At 62.2% G+C, this 12,472-nt stretch overlaps 1 protein-coding gene across 2 annotated transcripts in view; it reads right to left on the bottom strand.

The window, feature by feature from the left end:
- The window catches only part of ANKRD52 (ankyrin repeat domain 52), a 69,642-nt gene extending 58,540 nt beyond the window's left edge, over positions 1-11,102 (bottom strand). The window contains exons 1-4 of one of the 2 annotated variants that reach the window (XM_068997684.1): positions 11,024-11,102; positions 3,843-3,926; positions 2,023-2,101; positions 1,311-1,381 (exon numbers count right to left, since the gene is read on the bottom strand). In XM_068997684.1, coding sequence (XP_068853785.1) covers positions 1,311-1,381; positions 2,023-2,101; positions 3,843-3,926; positions 11,024-11,050 — 261 coding nt within the window. In that variant the 5' untranslated portion in view covers positions 11,051-11,102. The remainder of the gene's footprint in view (positions 1-1,310; positions 1,382-2,022; positions 2,102-3,842; positions 3,927-11,023) is intronic. The other variant, XM_068997685.1, reaches the window with a different exon arrangement.
- Positions 11,103-12,472: the final 1,370 nt, after the last annotated feature.

The raw sequence follows: 12,472 nt of genomic DNA, 5'->3' as shown, positions 1-12,472 counted from the left end.
GAGTGAACATTCCCTGGTGACTCAGCAGACCCCTGGGGATGACAAACGTGTCCCACTGACCCACATTGGACTTCCAGGGATCCCGACCCCACGGATCTGCTGCTCTGCTCTTTGCTCCTGGGGCACGTGAAGCCCCGGAAAACCAACCCAGCCACGCCAGAGAGCAGGGAAAGCGTTTTGGGAAGGCTCCTCTGGGCAGCTGGGCACGGCAGAACTTGCCAGGTGGAAAAACAAGGGCGGCCAAACTCCCAAATCCCCGGAGAAGCAGCAGGAGCTCCGTGTTTTAGGGATTGTCCACACACATTCCCAACAAACACCTTCATGTCCCACCCTGCTGAGCAGGAAAATCCCACTCAGGGCTTCAGATCTCCTGGCTCCAACCAACAACTCCTCACTCTCCAAACCAGGGGGAAGTTAATCGGGATGAAGTCAAACCCACACAAAATAAAGGCCAAGAAAACTTTCCAAAGAGATCTTTTGGGATCAGCTCTTGAGGGACAGGGAGGGAGCCCTGAAATCCCTCCAGGGGATGTAAGGATGGAACAGAGAAAGCCCTGGGGAAGGGGTGAAGGCAGAGAGGAGGAAATGGGGGGGTGGGGGGAAAATCTCTGGGAGACGCAGGGAAGGCAACCAAGGAGGTTTTTCCTCCCACTCTTTCCAGAACATTCCCCATCTCAGCCCAAACCAGGGCGAAGTTAATTGGGATGAAGTCAAACCCACACAAAATAAAGGCCAGGAAAACTTTCCAAAGAGATCTTTTGGGATCAGCTCTTGAGGGACAGGGAGGGAGCCCTGAAATCCCTCCAGGGGATGTAAGGATGGAACAGAGAAAGCCCTGGGGAAGGGGTGAAGGCAGAGAGGAGGAAATGGGGGGGGAAAAAAAATCCCTGGGACATGCAGGGAAGGCAAGCAAGGAGGTTTTTCCTCCCACTCTTTCCAGGACATTCCCCATCTCAGCCCAAACCAGGGCGAAGTTAATTGGGATGAAGTCAAACCCACAAAAAATAAAGGCCAGGAAAACTTTCCAAAGAGATCTTTTGGGATCAGCTCTTGAGGGACAGGGAGGGAGCCCTGAAATCCCTCCAGGGGATGTAAGGATGGAACAGAGAAAGTCCTGGGGAAGGGGTGAAGGCAGACAGGAGGAAATGGGGGGGGAAAAAAAATCCCTGGGAGACGCAGGGAAGGCAACCAAGGAGGTTTTTCCTCCCACTCTGAGCCCAAAGCAGGGAAAGAGGAGGAGAAGCACAGCCCCCTTCTCGAAGCAGCACCCACCACACCCCCAGGGAGCAGCCCCCTCCCAGGGCACCCACCTCGTGGCGCGAGGCCGCGGCGCGGTGCAGCGGCGTGAGCCAGACCGTGTCCTTCGCGTTCACATTAGCACCTGCGGGGACACAGCGGGGCTCAGCGGGGTCCTAGCGCCCCAAAATCCCCTCTCCCCGCTGCCCAGAACCCGAGAGGGGGCAGGGGAAATCCCCACAGGGCGGGTGAGGGCTCTGCAGGCGGAGCTGAGCATCCCAAATCCCGGTGAACGAGGCCTGGGCTGGGAATTTTGCGGAGTTTCTCGCCGTCGGGGTCACGCGGGATCGCGGCAGCCTTGGGGTTCCCCCTCTCATGCCGGTGTCCCCGAGGCTCCACAGGGTGAGGACACCCAAAATTCAACACACAGAGCCCAAACACAGAGTTTTTCCAGAGGGTGACAGGGGACACCACCCAAAAGCGAGCAGAACCCGCCGGATTTCAGGGGATTTTCTCCGGGATCAAGTGGAAACTGCTCCTCGGAGCACCTCCAGCACCCCACATCCCCCTCCTGGCTCTGCCTCCAGCTCGGCTATTTCGGTTCCAAGACAAAACAAAAACCTCTTGGGATTGATTTTGGCACCATCCCCTAATCCTCGCCCGGCTGCCACCCCGCTCGGAGGGACCAAACCCCCTCCCGCTGCACCCCCGAGGGCAGGATCGGGATCGGGATCGGGATCGGGATCGGGATCGGGATTGGGATCGGGGGCGATCCCGGGATCTCACCTGACAGAATGAGGAGCTCGAGGATTGCAACGTCTCCGATGTAGGCAGCAGCATGGAGCGGTGTCCGGCGTTCTTGGTCCTTGGGGGGATGGGAAAACATCCATCCGTGAGCGTGGAGGGGTGGGAGAGGGTGGGAGAGGATGGGAGAGGGTGGGAGAGGGATGGGAAAGGATGGGAGAGGGTGGGAGAGGGTGGGAGAGGGATGGGAGAAGGGTGGGAAAGGGTGGGAGAGGGATGGGAAAGGGTGGGAGAGGGTGGGAAAGGGTGGGAGAGGGTGGGAGAGGGTGGGAGAGGGTGGGAGAGGGTGGGAGAGGGTGGGAAAGGGATGGGAGAGGGTGGGAGAGGGTGGGAGGAGGATGGGAGAGGGATGGGAGAGGGATGGGAGAGGGGTGGGAGAGGGTGGGAAAGGGTGGGAGAGGGGTGGGAGAGGGTGGGAAAGGGATGGAAAAGGGATGGGAGAGGGATGGGAGAGGGATGGGAGAGGGATGGGAGAGGGATGGGAGAGGGTGGGAGAGGGTGGGAAAGGACAGGAGAGGGTGGGAGAGGGTGGGAGAGGGTGGGAGAGGGTGGGAGAGGGATGGGAAAAGATGGGAGGGGCTGGGAGAGGGATGGGAAAGGATGGGAAAGGACAGGAGAGGGTGGGAGAAGGATGGGAGAGCCTTCTCCTCCTCCTCCTCCTCCTCCTCCCCCTCCTCCAGTGCTGCGCTGTGAGGGGAGGGAGATGGGAATGGAGCTGGCCAAGGGCTGGGCCAGCAGGAGAAGGGTCTGGAGAACTCCTGAGGGAGCTGGGAAAGGGGCTCAGCCCGGAGCGAAGGAGGCTCAGGAGGGACCTTTTCACCCCACAACTCCCTGACAGGAGAGCGCAGCCGGGTGGGGTCAGGCTCTGCTCCCAGGGAACACCAGGATGAGAAATGGCCCCAGATTCCTCCAGGAGAGGGTCAGGATGGACAGCAGCAGGAATTCCCTCATGGGAAGGGTGGTCAGGCTTTGGAACAGCCCAGGAGGGATTTGGGGGACCCTGAGTGATGGATGGAGATGGGAACGGGAGGGATTTGGGGAGCACCAGGAAAGGGATGGGAGAAGGATTTTGGAAGCACCAAGTGAAGGATGGGGATAGGACGGATTTGGGGAGCCCTGGGTGAGGGACAGGAAGGATTTGGGGAGCTCTGGGTGAAGGACAGGAAGGATTTGGGGAGCATGGGATGAGGGATGGGGATGGGGATGGGATTTGGGGAGCACGGGGTGAGGGATGGGAACGAGAGGGATTTGGGGAGCATGGGGTGAGGGACAGGAAGGATTTGGGGAGCATGGGATGAGGGACGGGATGGGGGGGATTTGGGGAGCATGGGGTGAGGGACAGGAAGGATTTGGGGAGCCCTGGGTGAAGGACAGGAAGGATTTGGAGAGCACCAGGTGAGGGACAGGAAGGATTTGGGGAGCACCAGGTGAAGGACAGGAAGGATTTGGGAAGCATGGGATGAGGGACGGGGATGGGAGGGATTTGGGGAGCACCAGGTGAGGGACAGGAAAGATTTGGAGAGCACCAGGTGAAGGACAGGAAGGATTTGGGGAGCCCTGGGTGAGGGACAGGAAGGATTTGGGGAGCTCTGGGTGAAGGAGAGGAAGGATTTGGGGAGCTCTGGGTGAAGGACAGGAAGGATTTGGGAAGCCCTGGGTGAAGGACAGGAAGGATTTGGGGAGCATGGGGTGAGGGACGGGGATGGGGGGGATTTGGGGAGCACCAGGTGAGGGACAGGAAGGATTTGGGGAGCATGGGGTGAGGGATGGGATGGGATGGGGGGGATTTGGGGAGCCCTCACCAGTACATTGATGTTCTCCTTCTGGTTCAGCAGCGACCGAACCTCCTCCACATCCCGGTTGAAGATGGCTTGGACCAGAGGGGGCTGCAGGGGACAGCGAGAGGTGACAGTGACGGGGACACGGCCGGAGCGCCACGGCAGCCGGACCCCGCTCCGGGAGCAAATCCCCACTCCGGGAGCAAATCCCCGCTCCCTGATCCCGGTACAGCCCTGATCCCACTCCAGGAGCAAATCCCCACTCCGGGAGCAAATCCCCACTCCCTGATCCCGGTACAGCCCTGATCCCACTCCAGGAGCAAATCCCCACTCCGGGAGCAAATCCCGACTCCGGGAGCAAATCCCCACTCCCAGATCCCGGTACAGCCCTGATCCCACTCCAGGAGCAAATCTCGACTCCGGGAGCAAATCCCTGCTCCCAGATCCCACTCCAGCCCTGATCCTGCTCCAGGAGCAAATCCCCGCTCCCAGATCCCGGTACAGCCCTGATCCCGCTCCAGGAGCAAATCCCCACTCCCAGATCCCCGCTCCGGGAGCAAATCCCCTCTCCAGGAGCAAATCCCCGCTCCCAGATCCCTGCTCCAGCCCTGATCCAGCTCCAGGAGCAAATCCCTGCTCCCAGATCCTGGTACAGCCCTGATCCCACTCCAGGAGCAAATTCCCACTCCCAGATCCCACTCCAGGAGCAAATCCCCACTCCCAGATCCCCGCTCCGGGAGCAAATCCCCTCTCCAGGAGCAAATCCCCGCTCCCAGATCCCTGCTCCAGCCCTGATCCAGCTCCAGGAGCAAATCCCCACTCCCAGATCCCACTCCAGCCCAGATCCCCGCTCCAGGAGCAAATCCCCTCTCCAGGAGCAAATCCCTGCTCCCAGATCCTGCTCCAGGAGCAAATCCCTGCTCCCAGATCCCCGCTCCAGGAGCAAATTCTCACTCCCTGATCCCTCTCTGGGAGCAAATTCCCGCTCCCAGATCCTGCTCCAGCCCTGATCCCGCTCCAGGAGCAAGTCCCCTCTCCAGGAGCAAATCCCCGCTCCCAGATCCCGGTACAGCCCTGATCCCGCTCCAGGAGCAAATCCCTGCTCCCAGATCCCTGCTCCGGGAGCAAATCCCCGCTCCCAGATCCCGCTCCAGGAGCAAATCCCCACTCCCAGATCCCACTCCAGGAGCAAATCCCCACTCCCAGATCCCGCTCCAGAAGCCCAGATCCTGCTCCAGGAGCAAATCCCCGCTCCCAGATCCCACTCCAGGAGCAAATCCCCACTCCCAGATCCCACTCCAGGAGCAAATCCCCATTCCCAGATCCCACTCCAGGAGCAAATCCCCGCTCCCAGATCCCACTCCAGGAGCAAATCCCCGCTCCCAGATCCCGCTCCAGGAGCAAATCCCCACTCCCAGATCCCACTCCGGGAGCAAATCCCCACTCCCAGATCCCACTCCGGGAGCAAATCCCCACTCCCAGATCCCACTCCAGGAGCAAATCCCCACTCCCAGATCCCACTCCGGGAGCAAATCTCCACTCCCAGATCCCGCTCCAGGAGCAAATCCCCACTCCCAGATCCCACTCCAGCCCTGATCCCACTCCAGGAGCAAATCCCCACTCCCAGATCCCACTCCAGCCCTGATCCCACTCCAGGAGCAAATTCCCACTCCCAGATCCTTGTTCCAGCCCTGATCCAGCTCCAGGAGCAAATCCCCGCTCCCAGATCCCGGTACAGCCCTGATCCCGGTCCAGGAGCAAATCCCCACTCACAGATCCTGCTCCAGCCCTGATCCCTCCCTGGGAGCAAATTCCCACTCTGGGAGCAAATCCCCACTCCCAGATCCCGCTCCAGCCCTGATCCCGCTCCAGGAGCAAATCCCCACTCCCAGATCCCACTCCAGGAGCAAATCCCCACTCCAGGAGCAAATCCCCGCTCCCAGATCCCGCTCCAGGAGCAAATCCCCACTCCCAGATCCCGCTCCAGAAGCCCAGATCCTGCTCCAGGAGCAAATCCCCGCTCCCAGATCCCACTCCAGGAGCAAATCCCCGCTCCCAGATCCCACTCCAGGAGCAAATCCCCACTCCCTGATCCCTCTCTGGGAGCAAATCCCCACTCCCAGATCCCGCTCCAGGAGCAAATCCCTGCTCCCAGATCCCACTCCAGGAGCAAATCCCCACTCCCAGATCCCGCTCCAGGAGCAAATCCCTGCTCCCAGATCCCACTCCAGGAGCAAATCCCCACTCCCAGATCCCGCTCCAGGAGCAAATCCCCGCTCCCAGATCCCACTCCAGGAGCAAATTCCCCTCCCAGCCCGGGCAGCCCCTCCCTCCCCCCCGTCCCCCCCAGCCCCAGAACCTTTTTCCAGCCAGCAAAGCCATTTTTTTCCTGGCTGTTCCTTGAAAGGCGGAGCTGGGAATGGCCGGGAAAGCCAGGGCCGAGCTCTCCGCAACGGGAACAACTCCAGCTCCTGCCCCCCGAAATTTGGGCACAAACCCCAAATCCCTCCGGGACAGCCACGATCCCTGAACCCCATTCCGTGTTCCCGGACCTAAAAATGCCCTTTTCCCACAGAAAAACGGGAGCGGCGGCTGCTCTTGGGATGCTCAGCACCCCCCGATCGCTGCCGAGCCCAACACGGCCCCGCTCCGGCCTCGGAGCTTTTTGGGATGCAGGGATCCTTCCTTTTGGGATGGAGGGATCCTTTTGGGGATGGAGGGATCCTTTGGGGATGGAGGGATCCATTTGGGGATGGAGGGATCCTTTTGGGATGCAGGGATCCTTCCTTTTGGGATGGAGGGATCCTTTTGGGATGGAGGGATCCTTTGGGGATTAAGGGATCCTTTTGGGATGGACGGATCCTTTGGGGATGGAGGGATTCTTCCTTTTGGGATGGAGGGATCCTTCCTTTTGGGACAGAGGGATCCTTTTGGGATGGAGGGATCCTTTGGGGAGGGAGGGATCCTTCCTTTTGGGATGGAGGGATCCTTTTGGGATGGATGGATCCTTTTGGGATGCAGGGATCCTTTGGGGAGGGAGGGATCCTTCCTTTTGGGATGGAGGGATCCTTTTGGGATGCAGGGATTCTTCCTTTTGGGATGGAGGGATTCTTCCTTTTGGGACAGAGGGATCCTTTGGGGATGGAGGGATCCTTTGGGGATTAAGGGATCCTTCCTTTTGGGATGGAGGGATCCTCCCTTTTGGGATGGAGGGATCCTTTTGGGATGCGGGAATCCTTTTGGGATGCAGGGATCCTTTGGGGAGGGAGGGATCCTTCCTTTTGGGATGGAGGGATCCTTTGGGATGCAGGGAACCTTCCTTTTGGGATGGAGGGATCCTTTTGGGATGGAGGGATCCTTCCTTTTGGGATGGAGGGATCCTTCCTTTTGGGATGGAGGGATCCTTCCTTTGGGGATGGAGGGATCCTTCCTTTTGGGATTTAGGGATCCTTTTGGGATGGAGGGATCCTTTGGGGATGGAGGGATCCTTCCTTTGGGGATGGAGGGATCCTTTTGGGATGGAGGGATCCTTTGGGGATGGAGGGATCCGTTTGGGATGGAGGAATCCTTTTGGGATGGAGGGATCCTTCCTTTTGGGATGGAGGGATCCTTCCTTTTGGGATGGAGGGATCCTTTTGGGATGGAGGGATCCTTCCTTTGGGGATGGAGGGATCCTTTGGGGATGGAGGGATCCTTTTGGGGATTTAGGGATCCTTTTGGGATTAAGGGATCCTACCTTTTAGGATGGAGAGATCCTTTTGGGATGGAGGGATCCTTTTGGGATGGGGGGATCCTTTTGGGATGGAGGGATCCTTCCTTTTGGGATGGAGGGATCCTTTGGGATGCAGGGATCCTTTTGGGATAGGGGGATCATTTTGGGATGGAGAGACTCTTTGGGGATGGAGGGATCCTTTTGGGATTAAGGGATCCTCCCTTTTGGGATGGAGGGATCCTTTTGGGATGGAAGGATCCTTTTAGGATGCAGGGATCCTTCCTTTTGGGATGGAGGGATCCTTTTGGGATGGGGGGATCCTTTGGGGATTTAGGGATCCTTTTGGGATTAAGGGATCCTTCCTTTTAGGATGGACAAATCCTTTTGGGATGGAGGGATCTTTTTTGGGATGGAGGGATCCTTTTGGGATGGAGGGATCCAGGTGCTGCAGCCCCCCCCAGCTCCACCCACCCCCCAAAAATCGGATTTCAAGCTCAAAATCCTCAAATCCCGCTTTTTCCAGCCCCTCCAGAGGACACCAAGCTCCGGCTGGCAGAAACCCCTTCCCAGCCCTGCCTGATCCCAAAAAAAAGGGCACTCCAAGCCCGGGAACACATCCTGGCTCGGGGCAGGGCTGCGCCATCCCCCTGGAACGCAGCGGCCTCGGCATCCCTCGGTAAGAAAATCGGGGGTTTTTTTAACAAAAAAGGGTTTTTTCCCCCCAAAAAACAAATGAAGGGAAAAGCTGGAAAACACCGGCGGTTGGAGCATCCCAAAAAACAAAGTTCTGTTCCAATCCCTGGGCTCAGCCCCCGCTTCCTTCATCCCCTCCCATCCCAAATCCCCCCTTTTTTCATCCCCCTCATCCTCAGCTCCTCCTCGCGGCGCCCCAAAATTCATCCCTGGATCGACGGCAGGAGCGGAGCCAGGGTTTGGTGTGGGGTTGGGATTGGGGGGCTCTGGCAGCTCCCGGCCCCAAAATCCGGGGGGTGAAGGTGGTTTTGGGGGAATCTGTGGGGAAAAGGGGGGGTCTGAGCCCAGCGGGGTCACGGCTCCGCTGAGGGGACAGCAGGGCCAGGGGAGGGTTGTCCTGGCACCCAACAGGGGTGTCCCCAAAACCTGATGGGGACACTCTGCACCCCAGAAACATCCCCAAAACATGACAGGGACACGCTGAACCCCAGAAACATCCCCAAAACCCGGTGGGGACACTCTGCACCCCAGAAACATCCCCAAAACCCGGTGGGGACACTCTGAACCCCAGAAACATCCCCAAAACCCAGTGGGGACACTCTGAACCCCAGAAACATCCCCAAAACCCAACAGGGGCTCCCTGCACACCAAGAGTGTCCCCAAAACCTGGTGGGGACACTCTGAACCCCAGAAACATCCCCAAAACATGACAGGGACACGCTGAACCCCAGAAACATCCCCAAAACATGACAGGGACACTCTGCACCCCAAGAGTGTCCCCAAAACCCAACAGGGGCTCCCTGCACACCAAGAGTGTCCCCAAAACCCGATGGGGACACTCTGCACCCCAGAAACATCCCCAAAACCTGATGGGGACACTCTGAACCCCAGAAACATCCCCAAAACATGACAGGGACACTCTGAACCCCAAGAGTTCCCCCAAAACCCAACAGGGGCTCCCTGCACACCAAGAGTGTCCCCAAAACCCGATGGGGACACTCTGCACCCCAGAAACATCCCCAAAACATGACAGGGACACTCTGAACCCCAAGAGTTCCCCCAAAACCCAACAGGGGCTCTCTGCACCCCAAGAGTAACCCCAAAACCTGATGGGGACACCCTGCGAGCCAGAGGTGCCCCCAAAACATGACAGGGACCTCAGAGGTGTCCCCAAAACTTTATGGGGACACCCCGCACCCCAGGAGCATCCCCAAAACCCGATGGGGACACCCCGCAGCCCAGATTCGTCCCTAAAACATGACAGGGGCACTCTGCATCCCAGAAGCATCCCCAAAACCCGATGGGGACACCCCACACACGAGGGGCACCCCCAAAACTCAGTGGGGACACGCTGCACCCCAAAGGTGTCCCAAAGCCCCACGGGGACACGCCGCACACCACGGGTACCCCCAAAACCTGACGGGGACACCCTGCGCCCCAGAGGTGTCCCCAAAACCTCAGCGAGAACACCCCGAACCCCAGAGGTGTCCCCAAAACCCCAACGAGGCCGCCCTGCAGCCCAGAGGCGCCCCCCAAAATCCAGGCCAGGCAGAAGGAAGAGCAGCGAGGCCGGGGCGGGCTGGGGTCCCATCCCGGGGGTCTTGGGGCTGGGATCCCCCCTTGATGCTCCGAACTCCTTGATCCAGGAGGTCTCATTCCCGGGATTCTCCCATTCCCGGGATTCTCCCATTCCCGGGGTTCTCCCATTCCCGATCCAGGCGTCCCAACCCCAAGGATCTCCCGCTCCCGGAGCGGGGGTCCCATCGCCGGGGTTCTCCCGTTCCCGAGGTTCTCCTGCTCCCGATCCAGCGGGTCCCAGCCTCAGGGATCTCCCGTTCCTCATCCAGCGGGTCCCATCCCCGGGGCTCTCCCGTTCCTGGCCGGGGATCCCACCCCTGGCCGGGGCTCTGCTGTTCCCGGTCCAGGGGCTTCCATTCCCGGGATTCTCCCATTCCCGGGATTCTCCCATTCCCGGGGCTCTCCCATTCCCGGGGCTCTCCCATCCCCAAGGTTCTCCCATGCCCAGGGTTCTCCCATTCCCGGGGTTCTCCCAATCCCGATCCAGGTGTCCCATCCCTGCGGGCTCCGCTGTTCCCGATCCAGGGGCTGCCATTCCCGGGATTCTCCTGCTCCCGATCCAGGTGTCCCAAGCCCAGGGATCTCCCTGATCCTCGGACCGGGGGGTCCCAGGGCCGGGATCCCCCCTCGATGCTCCGCAGTGCCCGGGCGGGGAGGTCCCTCCCGAGGGTCCCGTCCCCAGGGCTCCGCCACTCCCGGCCCAGGGCTCCCATTCCCGGGGTTCTCCCGGGCCAGGATCCCCCTTGGATGCTTCACATTCCCGATTCGGGGGGTCCCATTCCCGTTCCCGATCCAGGCGCTCCCACCCCGGGAGCTCCGCCGTTCCCGGGCCGGGGGGGTTCCCTCCCGAGGGTCCCATCCCGGGGGCTCTGCCCTTCCCTCTCCAAGGGGTCCCATCCCCGGCGTTCTCCCGCTCCCGATCCAGGCGCTCCCATCCCCGGCGCTCTCCCGTTCCCGGCCCGGCCCGGCCCGGCCCGACCGCGCTGGGCCCGGAGCGGGTGCGAGCGGCGACCCCCGCACATCCCGGGGCTGCGGCGGGGCCGGGGGCGGCGGGGGGGGCCCGGCGGAGCGGGGCCCGCGGCCTGGGGCGGCGCCGGGCCGGGCCCGGTGGCGGAGCCGCGCTAGGCCGCACATCCCCGGGCTGCCGTGGCGGCGCGGCCCGGGCGCGGCGGCGGCGGCGGCGGGCGGGAGCGGGGAGGGGAGGACGGGGCGGCGGCCGTACCTGGTCCGTGATGCTGAGAACCCCCATGTCGGGGCCGCCCTCAGCGCCCAGCTCCCGGCATCGGGTCCGGCCGCGGCGGCTCCGCTCGGGCGGCTGCGGGGCGGGGATGGAGCGCCGGGGATGCACCGCCCACCGCCCCGGAGCGCCGCCGCCGACGGGGACCGCGGGAGCGGGGGGCGGCCCCGGGGCAGCGGCATCACCCCGGGGGGACGGGGGACAGCAGGCGGAGGGGGCCGGGGGTCGCCGGGCAGCGGCTGCCCCGGCCCGAGGGTGGTGGGGTGGTGGGAGAGGGTCCCGGGGGTCGCTGCCTCTGAGCCGCTCTGCGGGGTCTCTGCAGTGGGAATCCCATCCGCAGGCGGCTGTTGGTGATCCCGGGGGGTCCCGGGAGAGCGGCTCCCCCAGGCCAAAGGGGGCTGGGACAGTGGGAGAGGGTCCCGGGGGTCTCGGTGTGCTGCCTCCGTCCTGCTCTGTGGGATCTGTCCGATGCGAGTCCCGTTCTTGGCTGGCTGTCGGTGGTCCCGGGGGTCCCTGAGCAGCGGCTCCCCCATCCCAAAGGGTGCTGGAAAGGTGGGGGAGGGTCCCGGGGGTCACCCATGTGCCACCTCCATCCCCTCTGTGGGGTCTCTCCAGTGGGAATCCCATCCCTAGGCAGCGCTCGGTGTTCCCGGGGGTCCCTGGGCGGGGACTGCCCCGATCCAAACCCATCCCGTGCGCTCGGGGTGGGGGTCCCGGGGCTCGGCGGGGGGATCCCGCTGGCTCCAGACCCCTCCCAGCTCCGAGCAGCGCCGGGCCGGCATTCCCAGCTCGGGAATCGTGTCCGGACTGGGAACTGGTGCTTCCCTGCGCTGCGCTGGCAGAACTGGGGCGTGCTGGGATGTGCTGGGCTGAACCGGACCGGGCTGTGCTGGGCTGAACTGGGTGGTACTGGGTAATGCTGGGCTGGACTGGGAGGCACTGGGAGGCCCGAGGCTGTGCTGGGCTGTACTGGGATGTGCTGGACTCTGCCAGGCTGCACTGGGCTGTACTGGGAGACACTGGGAGCCCCTGGGGCGTGTTGGGCTGTACTGGGGCGGCACTGGGCGGCACTGGGCCACACAGTTCCCGCAGCCGTGCTGAATTCCCGGTCTCTCGGCTCCTCTGCTCAGTTCGGAGCGGGGCCGTTACCGGGACACGGCACCGGCGGCTCCCCGTCCCTCTCCGGACCGACCGACCGGGGGCACACTTGGGAGGCGGGGCCGAGCGCCTCCCGGGGCGGGGCAGCCCCGGTTGGGTCCCGGTTGGTCCCGGTTGGATCCCGGTGCAGCGGCAGCCGCAGCCTCGGCCCGGACTACATTTCCCATCACGCCCCGCGCACACCGACTACAACTCCCGGCGTTCCTCGCAAGGGGGGCGTTGCCTCGCCCCGCCCCGTGACGTTCCCGGCGCTATGGCGACGCGGTGACGTCACGG

The sequence above is a fragment of the Aphelocoma coerulescens genome, chromosome 29 (assembly GCF_041296385.1).
Source record: "Aphelocoma coerulescens isolate FSJ_1873_10779 chromosome 29, UR_Acoe_1.0, whole genome shotgun sequence".
Taxonomy (NCBI): Eukaryota; Metazoa; Chordata; class Aves; order Passeriformes; family Corvidae; genus Aphelocoma; species Aphelocoma coerulescens.
This window is presented reverse-complemented; position numbering and strand designations above follow the sequence as displayed.